At 41.3% G+C, this 27329-nt stretch overlaps 1 protein-coding gene across 7 annotated transcripts in view; it reads right to left on the bottom strand.

Annotated features, from left to right (window-relative positions):
• arap2 (ArfGAP with RhoGAP domain, ankyrin repeat and PH domain 2) overlaps positions 1–27329 on the bottom strand; it is a 413638-nt gene that overhangs the window by 40328 nt on the left and 345981 nt on the right. For all 7 annotated transcript variants that reach the window (XM_068036991.1, XM_068037024.1, XM_068037005.1 and 4 more), the window contains 2 exons: positions 24615–24754; positions 6243–6325 (listed from right to left, as the gene is read on the bottom strand). In XM_068036991.1, the coding sequence (XP_067893092.1) occupies positions 6243–6325; positions 24615–24754 (223 nt within the window). The remainder of the gene's footprint in view (positions 1–6242; positions 6326–24614; positions 24755–27329) is intronic.

The raw sequence follows: 27329 nt of genomic DNA, 5'->3' as shown, positions 1-27329 counted from the left end.
ATATTAAAATGAAAGCCCCGCCGCTGACCGGGGTGGCGGAGGGGGGCCGAACCGAAGCCTCGCCACTGCCGATAAAATGCGGCGGTGCCTTCTCAGCGTCAAGGGTCGTGGCAGACCTCTCCCGGAAGAAATTTCCAGGCCCTCTCCACCATGACCCTCATGCCAGAGACCTCATAAAATTCAGCCCTAAATGTCCAAGGTGAGCCAATGGATCACTTAAGTGATTTATAAACTTTCAGGTTTAAAAGGTTGCCTTTGGACTAGTTGCAGTTATTCTCCAGCTAGTGTGGGATATCATCTGATGCAGAATCCCTGACACCAGTTTGACTGCAATTGCACTACATATTTTATGTTGCTGAAATTACTTCACAATTGTGCATGATGTGCAATATAACTACACCTTAAAACAGCCATATATTTTTGTTGGAGCCATTTAACTTGTAAAGTTAATTATTATGGTTATATGCTTTCTTCGAGTGCTATTTATACCTCAGACATAAGCAACATTTTATTACACTGTCAACTGCACTGTGCTAATTGCTAGTAGAGTACAAGTAACAATATTCATTACCTAACTCTAAAACAATTTGAAAGTGAGTGTCTATTACGCTCAGGACAAACCATGATTTAACAATCACTTTGTATCAGGCTGGAGTTATCTCAACATGTTAGTGCAAAGCCCAGGTTAACTACCCAGCAGTGATAAACTACCTACTAGAGGTGGTTTCAGTCCTCTCAGCTTCAGTGTGCTCAGATTGCCAATCTGACTCCCAAGTTATGTTTCTGCTTTTGCATCAATGCACAGTCAAAACCAATTCATATCAATGTGAAAGCTGTGGTTATGACAGAACTATTATGCCAATTTCACTACACATATTGAAATTCTCATGTTATGTTCGCATTGACCATTGATGGAGTCGTACAAGTTAATTTTGAGAACTGGCTTTTGTTCTTATGCTTATTTCCCTCACTTTCTAACCTTTATTGTCCCAATATTCCCTCTATGATAAATTAGCTTTCTGATAAATTAACTTGTAAGTACACAGCCTATCTAGTCAAATCCTTGATATCTGTAATGGGAAATAAATGTTTAAATGGTTATCTCTGATCAGTGATGAAGTGAAATGGGAACTACTGGTTGTGATGTTCCTTGTATTTAATTTTTATGTAGGGGTAAATCAAGCCAAAATCCTTATGTCACACTTTTTCAATGCTGTCAGCACAGCAGAAGCACATTTAAATAGGTCCATGAATGTTAATGAGAGTCAGAAAGCTTTTGACAAGGTGCTGCACAAAAGGTTAGAAAGAAACGAAAAAAACTTAGAACACAAGATACAGGAGCAGGAGTAGACCATATGGTCCCTTGAACAACATTCCCTTTAGGCTGTGTGGTTGCGCGGCCGCGCAGCAGTCAAGAACGTACCGCACATAAGACAAACAGGCCATGCACAAGAAGTGGTCCCTTTAAGATGTGTGCATGCATGGGCATGTGACAATCTTAAAGGGACTGTGCAGTGCAACAAACAGGCGTGCACTGTGTAGGAAAATTAGAGGGAACATTGCCCTTGAGCCTGCTCCGCCAATCAATACGATCACAGCTGATCTTCTGCCTCATCTCCACTTACCCATCCACTCCCCATATCCCCATATAGAGTTGAAGCCTAAGATCAGCCATGATCATATTGAATGGCAGAGCAGGCTCGATGGGCCGTACAGTCTACTCCTGCTCCTATTTCCTATGTTCTTATCCTTTAATTCCCTGAGACACCCAAAATCTGTCTACCTCAGTTTGAATATACTCAAGGATGAAACATCCACAATCCTCTGGGGTACAGAACTCCAAAGATTCACAACCCTCTGACTGAAGAAATTTCTCCTCAGTCCTAAATGATTGACTCCTTATCCTGAGACCGTGCCCCCATGTTCTACATTCCCCAGTTGGGGAAATTACATCTCAGTGTCTACCCTGTTAAGCCCCTTTAGAATCTTGTATGTTTCAATGAGATCACCTCTCATTCTTCTTAACTCCAGAGGATATAGACTCAATTTACTCAGCCTCTCCTATAGGACAACCCTTCATCCCAGGGACCAAGCTAGTGAACCTTCACTGTACTGCTTCCATTGCAAAGTTTACCCTTCCTTAAATAAGGAAACCAAAATTGTACACAGTATTCCAGGTGTGATCTCACCAAAGCCCTATTTAATTGTGGGAAGACTTCTTTATTCTTATACTCCAATCCCCTTGCAATAAAGACCAACATGGCATTTGCCTTCCTAATTGTTTGCTGTGCCTGCATGCTAACTTCCATGTTCCTTGTGTGAGTACACCACAAGTCTCTCTGAACACCAACATTTAAAAGTTTCACACATTTTAAAAAATATTCTGCTTTTCTAGTCTTACTACCAAAGTGAATAACCTCACACTTCCCCACAGTATACTTCATGTTCTACTTAGTTGCCCATTCATTTAAGTCATCTATATCTCTTTGCAGCCTCTTTGTGTCCTCCTCACAGCTTACATTCCCACCTAGCTTTGTATTGTCAGCAAACTTGGATACATTGCTCTTGATCTCTTTGTCCAAGTCATTAATATATATTGTAAATAGCTGAGGTCCCAGAACTGATCCTTGCAGCACTAATCACAGCTTGCCAACTTGAATACAGCCCATTTATCTCTACTCCCTGCTTCCTGTCTGTTAACCAATCCTCCAATCATTCTAATATATTATCCCCAACTCTATGAGCTCTTATTTTGCATATTAACCTTTTTGTGCAGTACCTTATCAAATGCCTTTTGGAAATCCAAGTATACTACATCTACTGGCTCCCCTTTATCTACCCTACTATTTACATCCTCAAAAAACTCCAATAAATTTGTGAAACATGATTTTCCTTTCGTAAACCCACATGGACTCTGTCTGATCCGAAGATGTTCGAAGTGCATTGTTAAGACTTGCTTAATAACAGATTCCAGCATTTTGCCAACAACTGATTTCAGACTATTTGGCCTGTAGTTCCCCATTTTCTCTCTCCTTCCTTTCTTTAGTGGCATTACATTTGCTAACTTCCAATCTACTGGGAATGCTCCAGAATCTAGGGATTTTTGGAATGTCACAACCAGGGAGAGTTAATTCCTTTACAGACAGCACTGGATCAAAACAAACACTCAAAACAACTTAATAAAAATAGACATCTCTGCAGCTACCTCATTTGAACCCCAGGATGTAGGCCACCAGGTCCTGGGGATTTTTCAGCTTTTAGTCGCTTTTTTTTCTCTAATATCTTTTCTCTGCTGATATTAATTACTTTCAGTCCCTCACTCTTATTAGCTCCTCGGTTACCTGCTATTTCTGGTATATGATTAATTAGAACTTGCATTTATTTAACGCCTTGAATGACGTCTGGAATTCCCAAAGCACTTTACAGCCAATGAAGAATTTGTGAAGCGTAGTCACTGTCGTAATGTAGGGAAACACAACAGTCAATTTGCAGACAGCCAGGTCACAAAAATAGCAATGAGATATAATAACCAGATGTTGATAGATGGATAAATATTGGTCAGAACACAGGGAAAACTGTCCTGCCTTTTTTCGACTAGTGCCATGGGATCTTTTACATCCACCTGAGTGTGTAAATGGGGTCTCGTTTTAAAATCTTATATGAAAGTTGGCACCAATAACAGTGCAGCACTCCCTTAATACTGGATTGAAATGTCAACCAAGTTTATGTGCTCAAGTTTTTTTATTCTTTCATGGGATGTGGGCATGTTCCCCATCCCCAATTGCCCTTGACAATGAGTGGCTTGCTAGGCCATTTCGGAGGGACGTTACGAGTCAGCCATATTGCTGTGGGTCTGGAGTCACATGTAGGCAAGACCAGCAGATTTCCTTCCCTGAAGGGCATCAGTAAACCAGATGGGTTTTTATGACAATTGATCACCATTACTGAGACTAGCTTTCAATTTCAGATTTTTATTTATTGATTGAATTTAAATTTCACCAGCTGCCATGATGGGATTTGAATTAGAGATTAGATTAGATTAGAGATACAGCACTGAAACAGGCCCTTCGGCCCACCGAGTCTGTGCCGAACATCAACCACCCATTTATACTAATCCTACACTAATCCCATATTTCTACCAAACATCCCCACCTGTCCCTATATTTCCCTACCACCTACCTATACTAGTGACAATTTATAATGGCCAATTTACCTATCAACCTGCAAGTCTTTTGGCTTGTGGGAGGAAACCGGAGCACCCGGAGAAAACCCACGCAGACACAGGGAGAACTTGCAAACTCCACACAGGCAGTACCCGGAATTGAACCCGGGTCGCTGGAGCTGTGAGGCTGCGGTGCTAACCACTGCGCCACTGTGCCGCCCTAATTAGCCTGGGACTCTGGATTACTAGCTCAGTGACATTATCACTATGCCACTGTCTCCCCCAGCAAGTCTCGGGAGTAGGGCTTGAACCCACAATCTTCATGGTCGGCGGCGAGAATACTATCACTGAGCCAAGGCTAACACCTAGGTTACTTCAAGGCTTACTACATGAAGAATCTTGTGAGATAGGAGACAGGTCTTGGGTTGGATAAAGAAATGGATTTTTCATTGGCAAAGGATCATTCTATGTAGAAACCGGTTACTAGTGTAGTCTCACAGGGATCCCATCGTAGGACTGCTTTCACTATCTAGTGATCTAGTGAAGGTGTTGTTGGTACTGTCTGCAAGAAAGGCTTATGCTTCTGTTACGACCACAAATGAGAAGGAGAGAGAGAGAGAGAGAGACTTGAACCTGATCTAGATGAGATAGTGGAATGTACCTGCACCTGTCAGACGGCATTTAATGAGAAAAGTGCAGTGTTGCTCATGTGGGTAGGATTAACACCAAGAATGTATATAGCATCCTTGGTACAGAATTAAAGTCTGTTGAGCAATAAAAGAAGTCTAGGAGTTACATTCTGAAGGTGCATGAACAGTGCTGGGAGGCTACTGTGATGGAAAATACATTGTTAGGAAGTAAAGCAATAACAACTGTAATGCTCTTATACAAGATCATGGTTAAGCCTCATCCGGAATACTGTTTCTCGTTTTGGTCCCTCACAAGATGGGTGATATACAGACCCTGGAAAAGGTTCAAAAAAGGTCAAGTTGTTGTCCTGGCTTAGATAGCTGGGTCTTTTTACTCCAGCAAAGCATAGATTTTGGGGTGATTTAATATAATATTAAAGGTGAAGAATGGACTAAAGTCTTTCAGATGACCAAGGCTCCATCTGTCCTCTCATGTGGACACAAGCGATCCCATGGTACTGTTCGAAATAGAGGCTTTCTTCCTGGTACAAAAGCAAAATACTGCAGATGCTAGAAATCTGAAATAAAAATAGTAAATGCTGGAAATACTCAGCAGGTCAAACATTATCTGATGAAAGGTTATTGACCTGAATTTTTTCTCTGTCCCCAGAGGCTGCCTGACCTGCTGAGTATTCCAGCATTTCCTGTTTTAGTTCTTCCTGGCACCCCAGTCAATATTTCATCACTAAAACAGATGATTCAGTTATTATCAGATTGCTGTTTGTGGGACCTAGCTGTGCATAAATCAGCTGCCTTGTTTCCTACATTACAACAGTGGTTGCACTTAAAGTACTCCATTGGTTGTAAAGGGCTTTGGAATGTCCAGAGTCCAATATTTTTGAACTAGATAGGTTAGAGAAAATGAGTGGTCATTCATATGAGCTACATAACATTGAATCAGATGTCAGGTTTTCCTTCACACAGTGAGTTATCAACACTTGGGAAAACGTTACTGGCTTGTGTAGTGAGTGCAGATTTGCTGCCAATGATTAAAGAAGGAACTGGATGAGTTCCTTGCTGTGCCTAACATAAATGCGTAGATGGATGCTGAGTACATACCTCATGGCCTCCAATCTCCAGAACTTGCTTTGATCACCTAAGGGTGTCGGAGAAGAATTTCCAAGATTCTGTTCCCCTAAATTGGCCTGGGGCTTTATAATCTGTTTTTTGCTTTTTCCATAGTGGAAGCGATTACATAGTGGAAGCGAGTTATGATGCTTAGTTGTGAGTGTTTGGGACAAGCTTTTTATGTGTTTGTATGTTTCACATTGTGCTGTTAAGGCAAATAGGATTAAAGTACGTAAGTGAGCTGTCAAAGTGATTCACACAAATAAAACATTGCCTCTCATGTCTGAACTTGTATTCTGTCCTCAATTGCAAAACATCCTTACCTACTCGGAGGCTTCAGTTTCTTTTTCAGGCCAAGGTAGAATTTTAAGGATTTCACATGCACTTCTCTTTCAGTTTTATTGCTCTGAAAAATTTACACATCATAATTAGTAGGTGAATTGAAAAGACTTTAATCAATAAACATTTATTAGATCATTAAGGCTGGCATTCCCAAAAGAAAGGATAATCTTGTTCTCATTCATCACACCAACCTCCAATTGACTGTCAATGTATTATAATTGAATCAGTGTTACGACCAGGAGAGAAAGGTGTCTAGGGGTCTTTTACTGTCTTCACCTGGTCTTATTGTAACAGGTTTATGTTTTAAACACAGTGTTTTGAGCTCCCCCTTGGTGAATCCTTGTTCAACACTTTCCAATTATAAGGCAAAGAAATGAGCACAACCAGGATTTCTCAGGTTTAAAGAAGAAAAATTTATTAAAACTTAAACTCTAATTCAGTTAACACCTATGGATACACACCGTGCCCCTGCTCGCATGTATATGCAATACGCACACGCAAATGGAGACAGAAAAGAGCAGAAGAAAAATAAAGTAAAAATGTTTGAGGCAATCTCTGAAGAGGGGTTTTTACTGTGCTTCAAGCTCGCTGTAGTCCCTGATTGTAGGTAGTCTTGCTTTTCGTTGGGGCCCAGTATTCTTCTTAAACCTTGTTCACTACAGGAGACTTTTCTCTCTTAGGGTTCATGTGTCTTCAATGGGTCTTCAGTTCCATGAGAAAGAGTTGGGAGCAGACAGGAGAGAGATCGTTTCAGTCCAGGAGCAAACAGCTTTCTGAGTTTTAAAACACTCTGTGGCAAGTTCAAATTCAAACAGCTAGTTAGTCATGCGACTAAACTGGTCTGACCAGGTCTTCTGTGTATTGGGGAAGCAGGGACTGGGTCCTATGTTCCAACACTATCTGCTAGTATGCAAAAAAAGGTCTTCCTGTCGAGGGGCTTGGCAATTCTTGTGATAGACCCTCTTTTCTTCCCAGCAACATTTTGAAGTTTTCAATGTTCATGTGGCGAAATAATGTGTGCCTCATTCTTGGCAGGTGGGGGCCTGCATGACAGTCAGAAATTTGAAAAAATGCTTATGTGTTGTTTGTTCCAGTCTCAAAAATACCATAAAAGCTAGGGGACTCTGTGTACTTGCTCACATAAAACTAATGCCATCTGTAATAATTTGTAGAAATGCAAGAATGCAAGCTATTGAAGCAAAGTTGATGGTGAAACTGGTCAGATTGGACTAGTTTTATTTTTAACAAGTACAAGATTAGAACCTTTAGAAGCCTACATCACAGGAGAACATTCAACCTACTGGTGGTTCTTTGCTAGAACTCTAGATTTGACTTCAAGCTCAAAGCAATGGTGCCTTAATTAACAATGCAAGAACAACACATTTGTGTTTAATACTATATTTGGGACATATAAAAAGTTAACTGTATGTTGTGGAAGTCATTTCTCCTTTCTGCCTCAGTGACAAATTTTAAAGTATGATGTGATATGGTGAATCATTGAATGGTAACAGCACAGGAGACTGCCATTCAGCCCATCATGTCTATGCCAGCTCTCTGCAAGCACAACTCAGCTGATCCCACTCTCGAGCAATGCAAATTTTCTCTTTTCAGATAATTATCCAATTCCTGTTTGAAAACCACAACTGAATCTGCCACCACCACACTCTCAGGCCATGCATTCTAGATCCTAACAACTCGCTGTGTAAAAAGTTTTTCATCATGTCACTGCTGGTTCTCTTCCAATCACCTTAAATTGGTGTCCTCTGGTTCTCGACCCTTCCGCCAATGGGGCCAGTCTCCTGATATCTACTCTGTCCAGATCCCTCATGATTTTGAACACTTCTATCAAATCTTCTCTAAGGAAAACAGCCTCAGCCTCACTAATCTATCCATGTAACTGAAGTCCCTCATCCCTAGAACCATTCTCGTAAATCTTTTCTGCATCCTCTCCAATCCCTTCCTAAAGTGCTGGACAATACTCCAGTTGAGGCCGAATCAGTTTTTTAAATAAATGTTCACCATAACTTCCTTGCTTTTGTACTCTATGCCTCTATTTATAAAGACCAGGATCCTGTATGCTTTATTAACAGCTTTCTCAACCTGCCCTGCCATTTTAAACGATTTGTACACCTACATACGCAGGTTTCTCTGCTCCTGCACCCTCTTTAGAATTGTAGACATTATTTTATACTGCCTTTCCTCAATCTTCCTACCAAAATGAATCACTTCACACTTCTCTGCATTAAATCTCTTTTGCCATGTGCCCACCCATTCCACCAGCCTGCCAATGTCCTCTTGAGGTCTATACTTTCCTCCTCACTGTTTACAATACTTCCAAGTTGTGTCACATTAGCAAATTTTGAAATTCTGCCCTGCACAGAAAGTTTAGCTCATAGATACCTTCCTCCAGTCTGCAAAACAACCAGTCACCACTACACTCCGCTTCCTGTCACTCAGCCAATTTTGTATCCATGCTGCCACTGTTGCTTTTATTCAACGGGCTTCAAATTTGCTGACAAGCTTGTTAGGTGTTAAAGTGGCAATATAGGACATATATAACACTAACAGATTAGCCTAGGTGTTCTGCCCCCGCCTCCTCCTCAAATTAGGGCACATCTCCAGCATGGTGGACTTCCGCCCACCCCGGAGATGCCCTGCTGATCCCAGCCATATTTCCATTTACGTACTGGAGGCAGATACCCTAGCCTCTGCCAGGGAGTTGTACAAATATACGGGAGAAGGAATAATGCAGCAGGCCTGGGAGAAGGCAGCAGACAAGCGACCTGATTTTGATAACATGAAACCTCCAAAAAAATTCTGAACGGTGCTTCCACTTTTTTTTTTAAAAAACAGAGTAAGGTGATAATAGGTTAACTGAGGTATCTGAGAAGAATGGTGGATGAGCCACTACTGGAAATAAATACCTAGAAGGAAACTGAATTATAAAAGTTAATGATACTGAAAATCCACCAGGGCAAGATGGTTTGTAACCCAAAGTACTGACAGAGATTGGAGAAACTAGCAGAGGAATAAACTATTGTTTTCCAAGAATCTTGAAAAGAACTGGAGCATTGCAATTGTTACACCACTGTTCAAGAAATGGGAAAGGGTTACTGTGGGAAATATAGGACAGTTAGCTTAATTTCAGTTATGAATAAACTTCTAGGAATAAATTTTGTAAAGTGGTGCTTCCAGCATTGAGTGTTCCTTGGAGCATAGATCATTGAATCAAACTTGATTGTTAATACTTTAAGTTCCCAATGCATCAGCCTCCATGCCCAACTTTCCTTCCATTTTCAAACCTACTGTGGAGCCTCACAAAATTGAATCTATGGAGTCCATCACATGGTATAAATTAAGTGAACACTTTATATTAAAAAAAAGTGCTGAGTAGCATTAGTTTATAAAAAGCATGTTATACTCAACGAATGTATTTTTAAGATGATATCAGTGAGGGCACAGATAACTGGAAGCATGGACCTATTGGGCCAAATGGCCTGTTTCTGTGAAAAATTTAATTTTTAAACCAGTAGTAAGATATGTCCACAAAATACACATATTTCAGCACTAGCAAAACTTTACTTCATTATCACCTTTAAAATCAGTATTTCTTTGCTTTGACAAACTATACATACTGTGATACTGCAGTTTTATTTTCTTTGTATTTGCTTTGTCCCAGCAACATACTGAAACTCAACTTCATCAAAATGATATCAGTATAACAAAAATCCTTATGGGATTTGGATTAAAATTTAAGGGAATACAATACTGAAAAGAGAAGTGGTGGACTGGATGTGTAAAATCTGAGGAAGTTAGGATCAATCTATACCGTGCTTTGAACAGGCCAACTTTTGATTATTAGTCACCAAGACAGAAAGGTGACAGACAAATTTTAGGGGCTGTGCAGAGAAGAACCATGAGGCAGCTCCCCAGTGTCAAAGCATTGAGCTGTAATGAAAGACAGGGTGGGAAGTGTCTGAGAAGAGATCTTATGGCAGTACACCAGATAGTTAGAAGAATGGAAAACATAAATCCAGAATATTATTTTAATTTAAATCATGAGTAGCTAAATTTAGGACCGATGTCAAGGATTAAAAAAAAACACAGATTAATAAATGGATTACAATTTCACTAACAGTAATGAAGAAAAAAGGCCTGGAATATTCTAAGATGCATTTGGATGTGCTCCTTAAAACCTGGCTCTTTGACCAAGCTTTTGGTCACCTCTCCTAATATCACTGTGGAGTTCGGTGTCAAATTTTATTTGGTAACACTGCTGTGAAGCACCTTGGGATGTTTTACTATGTTTAAGGTGCTACAATAATGCAAGTTGTTGAAATGGGGGCAACAGTAGGATCTCAATGGATGGATGAATTAAGATGGGCCAAATGGCCATCCTCAACAAGAATTATCTGGTGAGCTTAAAATACTTCCGAGATCTATTGAAAAAAATTTGTCGTAAGACTGCTGTAAACTAGAGCACGGCGTGAGTTGAACATGAATAAAATCAGCTTCTCAACTTCAGATGGATGATGTTGAGCCAGGCCAATTACTACAGTAACAAAATGTTGACTTCGATTAAAAGAAACAAAAACTTCATGGTATGTATAGTTCAAGTGAAGAGCTTCTAAAGCAGGCTACAACAGAACTATTCCTAGAACTACTTATTTCATTCACACAGGAGATTCTGTAGGTTTGTAGTAAACAAATTAAGAGGCAAACCATGTATACATAAAGCAATCGCATGTTTTTCCACGTGCATACGCAGCAATCAAGTTTGCTGATGAAAGGAGAAAAAGAACAAAAGGATGTGCACCAAAGAAGGGGAAAAAGATCACCTAATTAAAATACTAACTCAGTATCAAGAATCTCTAAAGGAACAGAGCTCCTAGATGAATCCTTCTTAGTCCTTAGATTGATGGCAATTCTGATTTTTATGTGATTCAATAAATGAGGAAAATGCACGTTTTTTCCATCTACTATTCTGTGTTTGATCTTTTGAGGTAAACATCTTCCATTCTTTTCCTGTTATTTGATGAATATGCACAACTCTTCTCCCATAGTAAATGACTTGCAAATCTTTAGACTGCAGAATATAAAAGAAGTTTAAAACCTCGAACTCAAAACACCAAATGCTATGGTAATCCTCAGGTATAGCTGATATTTCGGAAGGTTTAATTTATAATTTAAAGGTACTCAGAGGGATTAAATAGTTCTGTTTGTAATATGATGAGATTGCCTTGCCATTCACAATCAGTGAAAAGTCACTTAACAGTCTATTTTAACCTTATTCCTAATTGAGAGGCAGGTTGTGCTTATTTATATGCAGTGTTGTGCTATATTCCAAACTTTAACCCTGAATAATTAAAAGCAACATTTGGAAATATTACTGACAATGCTTCTCTAACACCTGCTGAGAAAATACTGTACATGTTTAGTTTGCTTAATTAAGTGCAGGCTTGATGTCAACATTTATTTATAAAGCTATTTCAAATGAAAGTTAAAAAAAACTGTTACATCTGTGTCCTACAAAACTTTGCTTCCTTTTCATTCACCTTCAATGAACCTAGAAATGGTGGTGTGATAAATGGGGCATCGAGATCACACTCGCATGTGATGAGAAACTTAGGGTCACTGTGGGAGCTTAAAGTTAGTGAGGGTTGGAGAAGGGGGTGTCACCTTATTTTGTTACTTTGGTGGATACCAAAATGCTTCAATTTTGAGGACTGCAATCACCTGCTAATGCCCACATTCAATTGTTCCTGCTTGTTCTAGACTCACTAGCACGTTCTACCACTCTCCTCTTTCTGGACCCATTACTCTGGGTTCAAAGCTACCTTTTTGTTCATGGATAGCATAGCAACACATCACACAGTCAACATTTCATTAAAATCAGACTTCTTGCTGTCTGGTAAGCCACATCACAAATGGCTTGACTTCATACAAGGTTAGACAATTTTAAGGTGGACGCTGACTGTTCCAAATCCTGCCGCACCAATGCAGCAGAACAAGCGGCTGGAGCAGCAAGTTAGGAGTTGTCTCAAACATCTCAGATCAGCTTTGTAAATGAGTCCTCACTCTCTCTTGACCTGCATTCTGTTTTTACTGACCAATATCTAGGTAATGTGTAGTTGGCAGTTGAGTGCATGGAACAAACAGAAACAGTTTTAGGAACCATAGTTCCAGCATTGCCTGTTCCTCCTAAGCATGCTGCACTTACCATAGAGTCATAGAGCCATTTACCCCATCAAGTCCATTCTCGTTCTTCACGGAACTATGCTGTCAGTCCTACTCCCCGGCTCAATCCCCATAGCCCTCCAAGTCTATTTCTCTCAGGTGGCCATCCAACTTCCTCTTGAAGTCATTGATTGTCTTCACTTCCACCACCCTGGTGGGCAGCGAGTTCCAGGTCATTACCATCCGCTGCGCAAGTAAGTTATTCCTCATATTCTCACTGCATCTTTTTCCCAAAACTTTCAATCTGTGTCCCCTAGTCCTTGTACCAGTTGTTAATGGAAACAGATTTTCCTTGTCTAACTTATCTAAGCCGGTCACAATCTTGTACACTTCTATTAATCTTCCCTCAATCTTCTTTGTTCCAAGGAGAAAGAAAAACAGCTTTTCCAATCTAACCTTGCCATTCTGGCAAATCTCCTCTGCATCCTCTCAAGTACCCTCACATCTTTCCTGAAGTGTGGTGACCAGAACTGGACACAATACTCCAATTGGGGTCTAACCAGAGCTCGACAATGGTTCAGCTTAACTTCCCTGCTTTTGTATTCAATACCTATATTTATGAATCCCAAAATCCCATATGCTTTACTAACAACTCTCTCAATATGTCCTGCCACCTTCAAAGATTGATGCACATGCATGCCCAGGTCCCTCTGTTCTTGCACACTCTTTAGAACTGTACCATTAAGTATATATTGCCTCTGCTTATTCCTTCTGCCAAAATGCATCACTTCACACTGGTCAGTATTAAATTCCATCTGCCATCTGTCTGCCCATTCTGATAACCTATGTTCTGTTGCAGGCAGTTCATATCATTCTCATTGTTTTTGTTCTGTCTTTCTCTCCACAGATGCCACCTGACCAGCTGAGTATTTCCAGCATTTACTGTTTTTGTGAACAAATATTAACTTTTACATGGCAAACATGTGTTGCTGACCATCCATGCAGTCTCTCTGATGGCTTCAGCCTGACTACTTAATTTGAAGGCCAGCTGAGATAGTTTTCAAAACAATGACCACCAAATATGTCTCAGGCTCAGAAATAGTGGTCAATCAAACATACTGATTTACATATTAAAATTGCTCAGTCATTGCAACCTTCCATTTCAAATGCACGAAAAGTGCTATGACAAGCTTTGACCATGGAAAATACAATTACAAATGTGTGAACATTTAACTGCATTATCTGCTACAGCCATAGGTGATGCTGTAATCGGGACTTCAATGATAAACGTCACATCCAGTTAGCTCTAAAACAGGAGCAATAATATAGTAATTCCAATAATCAGGTTCAGTCTGCTTGTCACTGTCTTAGCCAGCAACCATATTGGTATTGGTAATTCAACCAAGTAAGTTGTAAAATTTAAGTGAAATTCAAACTTTTAGGGCACGAAATTCATATCCTTTGTGCTGCTAGAGACAGCGCTATGAAAGACAATCACTCTCCTGGGGGTGAGCACTGTGCTGCCAGCAGATCGAGAAGGTCGCTCACGTGGACAGCTCCTGCATGCGGTGGAAGCAGCTGAACCAGTGCTATCCAGATGTCACACAGACCCACTGGCTGATATGGTGCCCATTGTGCTAATTTGTACCAAGCAGGTCCATTCAATAAATTTGTATATCACTCACCCAAGATCAAGCATTCCGCTGCACGAGGGGCCTGCACTAGCATTATTTAAAGGGCCAGGCACCCAATTTTCTGGTAAGATAAACTTGAAGAACCTCTGCTATTGCAAAGTATCTGGCAGTACTGTGGAATATTTCTGGAAGTGTTGTGGTGAGTTCCTGGATTTGACAGAGTGTTGCTGCATCCTCATAGGGAGGGCAGAGGATTTGGTGACCTGTCCGCACAAAGGCTGCAACAGGTATGGGGGCTACAGCACAACAGAGAGATGGTGCAGAGGCTGCGGAGAGTGCAAGTTCTGCACGACTTACTCTGCCAAGTTGCAGCCAGATTCCTCCGTTCTTCTTGACATTGACAAGAGAGTGTCTGGCACCAACCATCTCTGTGAGCATGTCCATCAGCATTCTCTTGTATGCCAACCCAAAAGACCTCGTCTGAGTTCCCTGTAGCAGAACTCATCTACAACCTTGCTCTCCAGTCAGCTGGCAAACAAACCATTCCTTTACTCCTGGCCTGACTGCATTCCTCCTCCATACTTGCCTCTAAGGTACGTGCAGTGCAAGTATCTGGGCTGGTGACTGCGAGTGTCAGATCCAATGACAGGAACTCTTCATTAGTTCTGCACTATTACTCTCTCTCTTCCTCCTGACACTGCAGTGGTTGGGCAGGGAGCAGTTCTTCAGTGTCTGAAAGCAGGAAATCAGAAGGGGAAGGTTGGCATAAGGGAAAGGGTGGGTGGGGTGGGGTGGGGTAGAGTGGGAACAAGAGGTCCATGGTCACACCATCTACAGCTGTCTCATATTACCAAAGAGCAGGATGAGGGAGAAATGGGAGTTCAGAGGGACATAAGACAGGAATATACCGTCATCCTCAATTTTCTCAACTGCACTGAATGCCACAGACTCCATCACAGACAGCACCACAAGGCAGAGAGACACATCCTCTGTATGGTGCAGGAGATGCAGGTGTCCTTATCCCCCGCCGGTTCTGCTCTGCTCGCTTCTACTGCGTGCTAACTTGTCCTACAAGAGAGAGATGGAAGAATGTGTAGCAATGAGTTTGGGTTATGTGCCTGCAATAGCTGAATAGCTGGAGGTATGTGGAGGCAGTCAGAGGTGGGTGTGAGATTGGCAGCATTGGTAGATATATGAGGGTTAGGCAGAGTATCTGGATGTTATGCGCACGTTGTAAGTACCAGCGACTATTGCTGGATAAGTGATAAGGGTGTGTTGCATTCAGCAGCGAGAGGCTGCTGGTGTGGTGGGTAGGAGATTTCACGTGACGATGCATTCACTGACATTGACCCCCATATGAGGTCTTTAGATTTCTTGATGCACTGCTGCCAGGTCCTTGGTCCAGATGTTGGGAATTGATCTCCTTGGCCACTTGCTCACACTTCCTTCTGAGGGTGGTTCTTGAAGACCTCCTGGTCTCCCCGCAATATCTTAGCATCTCTCCTCTTGCCTGCGTCCACTCCCAAGGCCTCCAGTGTTAGATCTGTGACTCTGGATCCTTCTCTCTGCCCTAGTGTTTTATTTTCCTTGTTTAGTATTGCACCAATAACATTCATCAGCAGCCTCATTTTACGTTGCACAGACTACCTTTAAAAACAGAAGGTTGGATAAGCTACATGCCAACAGCACAATATGGCTTGGCTCTCTGCTGAGTTCTCAAGCAGCCAGCAGAGAAGGAGACGCTTGGCCCAATGCTGCACTCAGGTAAATGATGTGACAGCAGCATGTTTATGTGCTGTCTGTTTTTATATTCCAGAAAGCCAGGTGGTGAAGTATAGAACTGGAGCCAATGTTTACACACTTTTATAAGCCTTTACTTAGAGATATACACATTATAAACATGCACCTCCTAACCCAACAACCAGAGTTTTGGTCTGCTTCTATTTATAGGAGCACAAGTGAATCCCTACAAAATGCCCTCCAACTCCATACAATTTAAAATTTAAATAATACGCAATTAATACTGATCTCTACCAAAACAGGTACGGGCAGGTGGCGAATTGTGACCCCCTACTCCCAAAAAAAAGAGGCAAACCAATTTTTAATCCATCTCACCTCATCTGTCTATGTAAACTCCCCTTTCAACCCCTCTTGATGACTCTTTCATTTAACTGCTTTCAGTAGTCGAAACATCTCCCCTTGCAACCATGACTTGGTAAACTTCCCTAGGCGCTGTCTGTCCATTTTCCATACCCTGCACCAAGTAGATTCACCCCAGACATGCCTGTCCGGCTTCCCAAATGCCAATTAAGTGCGTATGCTTAGTTGGTCAATCTCCTGCCAGCTGATATAGCTTCTGAGAAGGGGTGCAGGAGCCTCAGCCTTTGCGATTGTCTAACAGATTTGAGGTTCTTTCAGCTTATTTGGATGAGAGTGGGGACTTTTTTTCATATTCGTTCATGGGGTGTGGACATCGCTGGCTAGGATAGCATTTATTACCCATCCCCAATCACCCTTGAGCAGCCTTCTTGAATCACTGCAGTCCATGTGGGGTAGGGTTCACCCACAGTGCTGTTAGGAAGGGAGTTCTGGAATTTTGACCCAGGCTGCAGGGTGGATGAGCTAACAGATCATGGCACTGTGGTACAGGAAGCCATTCAAGTGGGGGAGCAAAAATCAATGTACTAGTAGCAGGGGGACAGAAAAGTGAGGGGGATTGACATTGTTCTCTGCAGCCTAGAGCGAGAGTGCACAAAGCTGTGTTGCCTGCCCATGCCAGGGTTTGGGACATCTGCTCAGGACTGGAGAGGAACTTACAGTGAGAGGAGGTGGATCCAATCATCATAGTCCATGTAGGTACCAACAACATATGCAGAACAAGGAAAGAGATTCTGCATAATCAGTATGAGGAACTAGGCACCAAATTAAGCAGAACCTCAAAGGTAATAATCTCTGGATTATTACATGAGCATAGGGCAAATAAGAATAGAGAAATAAATGTTTGGCTTAAAGTCTGGTGTGTAGAAGTGGGTTCCGGTTCGTGGGGCCCTGGCACCAGTACTGGGGAAAGTGGGGGCGGAACCGGTGGGACGGTCCACACCTGAACCATGCTGGGGCTCGTGTTCTAGCGAGCCGCAAAACTAGGGAAGTAGAGAGGGTTTTAAACTAAATAGTAGGGGCAAGTGATCAAATTTGGGAAGATGTGGTAAACTAGAGACAAGGCAAAAGAGAAAGGTATTAATATGGGAAATGATAAACAGACGGTGACAGGAAAGGAGAGAGAGTACAAATATAACAGTAAATCAGTGGTCAAGGCTAGATGTTACAAAAATAATAAAAGGACAAAACTAAAGGCTCTTTATCTGAATGCACGTAGCATTCGAAACAAAACAGATAAACTGATTGCGCAAACAGAAATAAATCAGTACGATCTGATAGCTATTACATACACATGGCTGCAGGATGACATAGATTGGGACCTGAATATTGAAGGGTACATGACATTTAGGAAAAGGTGGAGGGGTGGCTGTGTTAACTAATGATGGTATTAGCACAGTAGAGAGGGATGATCTAAGTTCAAGAAACCAGCATGTAGAAGTTTGGGTAGAGATGAGAAATGATAAAGGCAAGAAGTCACTCGTGGGAGTGGTGTACAGAGCCCCTAACAGTAACCACATGGTAGGACAGAGTATAAAAGGAAGAAATAATGAGAGCTATTCAGAAAGGTATGGTGATAATCATGGGGGATTTTAATCTGCATATAGACTGGAAAAATCAGATGGGCAAAGGTAGCCGAGATGAGGAGTTCAGAGAATGTTTTCGGGATAGTTTCTTAGAACAGCACATTCTGGAGCCAACCAGAGAGCAGGCTGTACTAGACCTGGTATTGTGCAACGAGATAGGATTAACTAATGACCTCATAGTGAAGGCACCCCGAGGCAGCAGTGATCATAATATGATTAAATTTTACATCAGATTAAAGGAGAGAAGAGTGGGTCTAGGACTAGTGTTTTAAACATAAATAAGGGCAATTACGAGGGCATGAAAGCAGAGCTAGCTAAAGTGAACTGGCAAATCAGGTTAAGAGATAGGTCAACAGAGATTCAGTGGCAGACATCTAAGGGAATATTTCAGAATACACAGAATAGATACATTCCAACGAGAAAGAAAAATTCCAAGGAGAGGACCCACCATCCATGATTAACTAAAAAAGTTAAAGATAGTATCAAACTTATGCAAAGATGGGTGGCAGGTCAGAAGATTGGACAGAAAAGAGAACACAACAAAGAACGACTAAAACATTAGTCAGGAGGGAAAAATTACAGTACGACAGAAAGCTGGCGAGAAATATAAAAATAGATAGTAAGAGTTTCTATAGATATTTATAAATGAAAAGTTAACAAAGTGACCGTTGGTCCTATAGTAAGTGAATCTGGGAATTAATAAGGGAAAATATGGAGATGGCAGATGAATTGAACAGGTATTTTGCATCTGTCTTCACTATACAAGCAACATTCTAGAAATAGCTGTAAATCAGTAAATGAAAGGGAGGAAGGAACTCAAGAAATTTACAATCACCAGCGAAGTGATACTGAGCAAATTGTTGGAGGTGCCAGCTGACAAGTCCCCGCATCCTGATGGCCTTCATCCTCTGGTCTTAAAAGAAGTGGCTAGTGAGACAGTTGATGCATTGATTTTGATTTTCCAAAATTCCCTAGATTCGGGGAAGATTCCATTAGATTGGAAAATAGCCAATCTAACTCCTTTATTCAATAAGGGAGGGAGACAGAAAGCAGGAAAGTACAGGCCAGTTAGCTTAACATCTGATTGAGGGAAAATGTTAGAATCTATTATTAAAGATGCTGTAGCAAGGCACTTAGAAAAATTCAAGGTAATCAGGCAGAGTCAACATGGTTTTGTCAAAGGGAAATCATGTTTAACCAATTTATTGGAGTTCTTTGAAGAAGTAATATGTGCTGTGGATGAAGGGGGATGTACTGTGTACAGTACTGGTCTCCTTATTTAAGAAAGGATGTAAATGCGTTGGAAGCAGCTCAGAGAAAGTTTACTAGACTAATACCTGGAATGGGCAGGTTGTCTTATGAGGAAAGGTTGGACTGGCTCGGCTTGTATCTGCTGGAGTTTAGAAGAGTAAGAGGCAACCTGATTGAAACATACAAGATCCTGAGAGGTCTTGACAGGGTGAATGTGGAAAGGATGGTTCCTGTTGTGGGAGAATACAGAACTAGGGGTCACTCTTTAAAAATAAGGGGTCGCCCATTTAAGACAGAAATGAGATTTTTTTTTCTCAGAGCGTTGTGAGTCTTTGGAACTCTCTTCCTCAAAAGGCAGTGGAAGCAGAGTCTTTAAATATTTTTAAGGTAGAGGTAGATAGATGCTCGATAAGCAAGGGGGTGAAAGGTTATTGGGGGTAGACAGGTATGTGGAATTGAGGTCACAATTAGACCAGCCATGATCTTATTGAATGGTGGAGCAGGCTTGAGGAGCCGAGTGGCCTACTTCTGCTCCTAATTTGTATGTCTTTATGTATGTATATGTATGTTCTGCACGTTTCTGATGTTATAAATAAATGCATGAAGCCTACAGATAACTTTAAATTCTGATAAATGATTCTAAGTGTAGACATCCTTGATTGATAGCTGGTGCTTTTGACTGTAGTGAAACACACTCTGTCACACTATACTCCCAACTATTCATGTTGCTTGATAAAGGCTTCTTTCTCACAAAGTCAGAATATTCCCCATTGCTGAAGTGCCAAATTACTGCTGACAGTTAGTTCACCCAGTAAACCTATTGGGCTTTCTTCTTCTTTCTTTTGGGCCTCCTTATCTCGAGAGACAATGGATACGCGCCTGGAGGTGGTCAGTGGTTTGTGAAGCAGCGCCTGGAGTGGCTATAAAGGCCAATTCTGGAGTGACAGGCTCTTCCACAGGTGCTGCAGAGAAATTTGTTTGTTGGGGCTGTTGCACAGTTGGCTCTCCCCTTGCGCCTCTGTCTTTTTTCCTGCCAACTACTAAGTCTCTTCGACTCGCCACAATTTAGCCCTGTCTTTATGGCTGCCCGCCAGCTCTGGCGAATGCTGGCAACTGACTCCCACGACTTGTGATCAACGTCACACGATTTCATGTCGCGTTTGCAGACGTCTTTATAACGGAGACATGGACGGCCGGTGGGTCTGATACCAGTGGCGAGCTCGCTGTACAATGTGTCTTTGGGGATCCTGCCATCTTCCATGCGGCTCACATGGCCAAGCCATCTCAAGCGCCGCTGACTCAGTAGTGTGTATAAGCTGGGGATGTTGGCCGCTTCAAGGACTTCTGTGTTGGAGATATAGTCCTGCCACCTGATGCCAAGTATTCTCCGAAGGCAGCGAAGATGGAATGAATTGAGACGTCGCTCTTGGCTGGCATACGTTGTCCAGGCCTCGCTGCCGTAGAGCAAGGTACTGAGGACACACTCACATTTTAACCATGCTATTACTCTGGTATAAACTATTTTCTCACATACATGTAATAAGTTGGTGACACTAGATGCACAGAAATATTGAGACCAAGTATAAATGCCTTTGGACAATAGCAGGTTCACACCTACTGTGCTTTGTTCATCTATTTTTGAATGCAGCCAATAAAATATTATGAATGTACACAAAGTCTCCTTCTTGGAGTAAATGGCACAATAAATACCATGGCCTGGAATGATTTGCTGACATTCATTGCATGCAATGTCAGGATAGCTTTATGCAATGCTTTAAATAATGACCAAAAAAACTTAATAAGGAGGAAATAAAACTAAGAATAATTCTGTTTTTTTTCAATGTGGGCATTTATTTTCTGAAACAAAGCTACTAATGCAAATTTCAATAATAGGCAGAGAAGAATGCATAAAATTGATTTGAAACTGCACTTTGTAAACAGTTAAGAAACAGGGTAGATTGCTAAATGAAACTGCAAGCAACTTGGAATGAAAACAGAATAAAAGGAAAAACATTATGCGGACCATATTGATTATTAATGTGGGGAGGGAGGGCATTGGAGGAGAGGAAGATAACTGAGAAAATCCAACATTCGGGACCTACCAGGAAATGGTTTGGAAAACCCAGAACAATAATGCTCCACAAACAACTTCTCATTTTTAATAAAAATGTGCAGATTCTGTTTTTCTAACATAAGGACTACATTAATGTTTATCTCAATATTTAATCTGTTATAATACCATTTACTAACTAATGACATTTTGAATCCACAATATGTCAGAAGGTAAACCTCCCTTCCTTCACATAATTACCGGGTCAAATTGATGAGAGATGTCAGAAAAGCAGTTCAAAGCTGTCTACTCAGTCCACTTCAGCTATTTATTCCCTCCAAAATTTTGGTGAGGTTTCCATTGCAAGGTAATTTTTACACATTCCAGTCCTACACTGATTTAATACATTATACATCTTTCCAACCATCATACCATACCAAGATTTAGATGCAGATTCATCGAATATGGATATTAACAGATTTTTCTGTACACTTTGGAGTCGTAACTCCACAGCATTCGTCTTTTGGCCCTGACAGGGTCCCCACCCAGAGGTCACCCTGATTGGTTCCAATCTTTGGAAGCCATACTTGTCAAAGATTGACAGGAAAAACTGTAACAGAACCATGAGTGACCTTTAAGATGATGTTTCAGATACAAGCTAGGTACATTCCAAAAAGAGAGAAAGGCAGGGGAACCAAAGCCAGGGCTCCTTGGATGAGGAAGCAGATATAGAATACAATGAAATAAAAAAAAAGAGGGTGTATGATGCATGTCAGGTGAATTCTTCAAGTGAGAACCCGGCCAAATACAATAATTTAAGAGGGGAAGTGAAGAGAAAAATAAGACTGGCAAAAACGAAACATGAGAACAGAATGGCAGTCAATATAAAAGCGAACCGAAAAACCTTCTACCAGCATGTAAATGGTAAGTGAGTAGTAAGAGGCCGGTTGGGGCCTTCTAGGGACAGAAAAGGTGATGTATGCTTAGAGGTGCAGGACGAGGCTAGGATACATAATGAGTACTTTGTATCGGTGTTTACTAAAGAAAAGGAATCTGACAAAATAATTGGTAGAGTTGGAGATGGTAGAGTGAACGGACAGAGTGAAAATTGATAGACAGGATGCATTGGAAAGACTGGCTATGTTTTCAGTGGATAAGTCACCTGGTCCTGATAACTTGCATCCCAGCTGCTAAAGGAAGTGGGGGTGGAGATAGCGGACGAACTTGCCATAATCTTCCAATCTTCCCTAGATATGATGTGCCAGAGGATTTAGAAGTGGCAAATGTGATACCCTTGTTCAAGAAAGGGTGTAAGGACATTCCTCGTAATCAAAAGCCAGTTTAACATCAGTGGTGGATAAGGTTTTAGAAACAATAATCGGGGAATAAAAAATATCAACAGACACTTGGAGAGGTTCGAGTTAATTAAGGACAGCAAGCACAGATTTGTAAAAAGCAGATCGTGTTTGCCGAATCTAATTGAACTTTTGACGAAGTTAAGAAGGTTGATGAATTGAATGTGATGGATGTTGTCTATATGGATTTTAAGAAAGCATTTGATGAAGTATCACATAAAAGGCTGTTTAAGAAAATTGAAGCTCATGCAGTAGGAGGGTCAGTGTCAGCATGGATTAAAAAAAAATGGCTTAAGTACAGAAACAGTGGTCATAGTAAATGGTTGTTTTTCAGACTGGAGGATGTTAGACAGTGATGATCCCCAAGGGTCAGTGCTAGAACATATATCGAAACATGAGAACAGAATGGCAGTCAATATAAAAGCGAACCCAAAAATATATATACAAATGACTTGGACATTGGAATATAGAGTAAAATTTCAAAATTTGCCAATGATACCAAACTTGGTCATGTGGCAAACAGAGCGGATGATACCAATCGACTGCAACAGGACATAGGTAGGCTAGAAGAATAGACAGATAAGTGGCAGATGAAATTTAACACAGAAAAGTATGAGGTGATGCATTTTGGCAGGAGAGATAGGGAGAGGCAGTGTAGATTTAATGGCGCAGTTCTAAAGAGTGTGCAGTGCAGAGTGGCGAGTCGAAGAGACTTAGTAGTTGGCAGGAAAAAAGACAGAGGCGCAAGGGGAGAGCCAACTGTGCAACAGCCCCAACAAACAAATTTCTCTGCAGCACCTGTGGAAGAGCCTGTTACTCCAGAATTGGCCTTTATAGCCACTCCAGGCGCTGCTTCACAAACCACTGACCACCTCCAGGCGCGTATCCATTGTCTCTCGAGATAAGGAGGCCCAAAAGAAGAAGTGCAGAGGGACCTAGGGGTTCATGTGCATAGATCTTTGAAGCTGGCAGGACATATTGAGAGAGCAATTAGCAAAGCACATTGGATCTTAGGTTTCATAAATAGAAGTACTGAGTACAAAAGCAGGGAAGTTATGCTGAACCTTTATAGAGCTCTGGTTAGGCCACAACTAGAAATGCGTGCAGTTCTGATCACCACACTTTAGGAAGTTGTGAAGGTCCTTGGAAGGGCGCAGAAGAGATTTACCAGAATGGTTGCAGGGATGAGGGATTTTAGCTACAAGGTTAGGTTGGAGAAGCTGGGGTTGTTCTCATTGAAGCAAAGGAGATTGAAGGGAGATTTGATAGAGGTGTGCAAGATTATGACAGGCTTAGATAAGGCAGACAAAGAAAAGCTGTTCCCACTAGCTGATGATACAAGGACAAGGGGAACACAGATTTAAGTTTTTGGGCAAGAGATATAGCGGGGATATGGAGAAGAACTTTTTATGCAGTGACTGATAATGACCTGGAACATGCTGCCTACGAGGGCGGTAGAAGCAGGGACAATGAAAGATTTCAGAAGGAGATGGGATTGGCACTTGATGAAAATAAACTTACGGGGCTAGAGTGGCGAAATGAGATTAACTGGATTGTTCTACAGAGAGCCGGCAGGGAATATATGGCCACCTTCTGTGATGTAATGACCAAGACCTTATGATTCTATGACACTCTGGAGTAGGTCACAGGACAGGTAGGTCTGATCCATGAACCTGGGTGAGGGACAGTGGTGGGGCTCTTAGCCCCAGGCGATCCCTGATCCTTGCAGCCTATGTGCGATGGGGAACCTGGGGGTTGGGGGATGCACTCCTGCTCCTCCTGGTCTATAAACGGTGCTGTGAAGGTACTAACCTCCTCCCCAAAGCTCTCCTCACCTTCCCTCAGCTTCTGAGTTTCCTGAGGCCTAGGAAACTTGGCCAGCCATAGTTAAACCAGCAAAGCAGGTCAGATCAGACACTGCCAGCCTCAAAGTATTTACATTGCCATCATGCCTCCTGGGAGTGCGTAAACTGCCCACCCCTTGTCCCACCTCCATTCAATCTGGAAGTAGGTGGCCTGGAGTAGGAATTCAGATTTTTAAAATTTTTACCTTCACCTGCGCCCAACCCGCAAGTTTTTGTGTTCTATACTTCCCCCCCCCCCAATAACCTTTAAACAAGCAATGCAAAATGTACATACGCACCTTCACATCCCTGTAAAGGAGCAGCTTTTCATCCCGCAGGACAAAGTATCGCTCCTGAAATTTATTCCCCGTTAACAACTTAGACGGCTCTTCTCTCCATTTTAGAGTGCCTGCTTTCCCAGAATCCTTGATATTCTTTGCTGTGAAATAAAAAGTGAAGCTGCAGTTACTTTCCATACTTGTCCAACACCGAATGACCTGTTCAACTGTTTGCACATGCATTATAGGAAACTTCTTAGTTGCTGTAACTTTACATATTACCACCTAGAGCAGAGAAGATTCAAAACATTGTCCCAAAGGACACCCACTACCAAATATCAAAATGTAGTGGTCATAAAAATGATCCCTCTTATTATCTTAGAGATATTTGATGACATCTACAAAATGGGACAACAAACCAACAACGGGTGCAAAACAGAACCTATTTCCAAAACAATTGTTACAGTTTAATTGTATTGAAATACACTTGGGAACCAATCACAAAAAAAATAGATTAAATTAATTTGTCATAATCAGATGGACTTTATGAATCATATTAACAAATTCCATTATATACTACTTAATGAACTGTCACATTCACGCTACGACTCTATTAAAATAAAGTTAGAGGAATATTTTGATCAGATAAGATTTAAAGCATGAATATATTTTGATGTAGGATATTCAGCAAAGAAACAGGCCATTCGGGCCAACAAGTCCATAGTGGTATTTATGTTCCATTCAAGCCATCTCCTGTCTTTCCTCATCTCTTTCAGTATGACCCTCTATTCCCTTCTCCCTCATATGCTTATCCAGCCTCCCTTGAAATACATCTATACAATTTACTTCAACCAGTCCCTGTGGCAGCGTGTTCTACATTCTCACCACAGTCTGGGTAAATTAGTTTCTTATGAATTCCTTATTGGATGAGTTGGTGACTATCTGGTGACTACCTTAAATTAAATTGATGACTTCTAGTTTTGCCCTACTCCACAAGTGGAAACACTGTGTCTATTCTAGCAAAGCCTTTCATAATTTTAAAGACCACTATTATGTCACCCCCACCCCCCCCCCCCCCACCAGCTTTCTTTTTTCAAGAGTAAAGAACCCCAAACTTATTCATCCTTTCCTGATTGTTATAACTCTGATATTTCCAGCATCATCTTTGTAAATAATTTTTGTACCCACTCCAGTGCCTCTATATCCTTTCGATAATGAGAATTGTAGACAGTACTCTAAACTTTCTTATTAAAGCAGACATTGTGTGCCCTAATTAAGGAGCAGCAGCACAGTAGCTCAGTGCAGGATGCTGGACATTTTCTCCATATATTAGCTTCAATTAAATTTGTTTCTCTGAGAAGATATTTTTGAGAACTAACACAGGTAGAAATAAAAATCCTGTTCTAATGAAGATACCACAATGGTGAGTCATGGAAAATTGGCTCAGTTTGAGTAGAACAGGACAAGATCCACTGAACCAAACAGGTGGGCTGACACAGAAAGTATCACCATTTGTGTGGCTGACAAGCATGATGAATTACATTATCTCTCTCAAAATGTCTATTCCTTGAACCAGAACTAAACCTGTCAGCTAAACATTCAGCATACGGTCTTTTATTTCAGCTGATCAAATTCTGATTGCCTTGGCTTTTAGATTTCATTCAGCACATGCCCAAATATTATATCAGTGTCACAGCAGCATGGAATTTATTATGTAATTTTCAGTCAACTTAAGATCTCAGCTATTTGATGTTACCTCGTGGACTTTAGCTGTTCTGAAGTCTGAAACTGCTACACTATAAACTAAACGGTAAAAAGGAAAAGCTTGCGCTTTTCATGACCACCAGATATCCCAAAGTGTTTTACAGCCAATTAAGTACTTTTTGAAGTGTAGTCATTGTTGTAATGTAGGAAATGCAGCAATCAATTTGTACACAGAAAATTCCCACAAACAGCAATGTGATAAGCACAAGATAATCAATTTTTGTGATGTTAATTGAGGGGTGAACATTGGCCAGGACACCGGGGATAATTCCCCTGCTCTTCTTCAAAATAGTGCCATGGGTTCTTTTACATCCATCTGAGGGGGCAGACCGGGCCTCGGTTTAATGTCTCACCTGAAAGATGGCAGCTCGTACAGTGCAGCACTCCCTCATGACTGCACTGGGGTGTCAGCCTTGTCCTCTGTGCTCAAGTCTTGGAGTGTGACTTGCACTCACAACCTTCTGACTCAGAGACAAGAGTGCAATTTTAAAGGGGGTGCAGAAACAGGGAACTGGGGGGTTTATGTACACATATCTTTGATGGTGGCAGGACAAGTTGAGAAGTATGTTTGAAAAAAACATTTGTGATCCATGACTTTACAAATAGAGACAGAATATAAAAGCAAGTTATTTATGCTAAACCTTTATAAATCACTGCCTTTGGATCAGCTAAAGTATTTAGTAAAGACTTCAAGACCTTGGAGAGGGTTCAGAATTATGCCAAGGATGAGGGGCTTCATTTATCTGGACAGACTATAGAAGCTGGGATTTAGGGCAATAAGGTCAAGGGAAGATTTCATAGAGGTGTTCAAAATAATGAAAAATTTTGATAAATAAAGAGAAACTATTTCCAATGGCAGAACGGTCAGTAAACAGACACACTGATTTAAGATAATTGGTGAAAGAACCAGAACATAGATGGAAACTTTTTTTTTAAACACACAGCAGGTTGTTCTGATCTGGAATACAGTGC

This window comes from Heterodontus francisci, chromosome 1 (assembly GCF_036365525.1).
Source record: "Heterodontus francisci isolate sHetFra1 chromosome 1, sHetFra1.hap1, whole genome shotgun sequence".
NCBI lineage: Eukaryota > Metazoa > Chordata > Chondrichthyes > Heterodontiformes > Heterodontidae > Heterodontus > Heterodontus francisci.
Note: the sequence above shows the minus strand (reverse complement) of the source record. Positions and strands in the feature narration are given on the sequence as shown.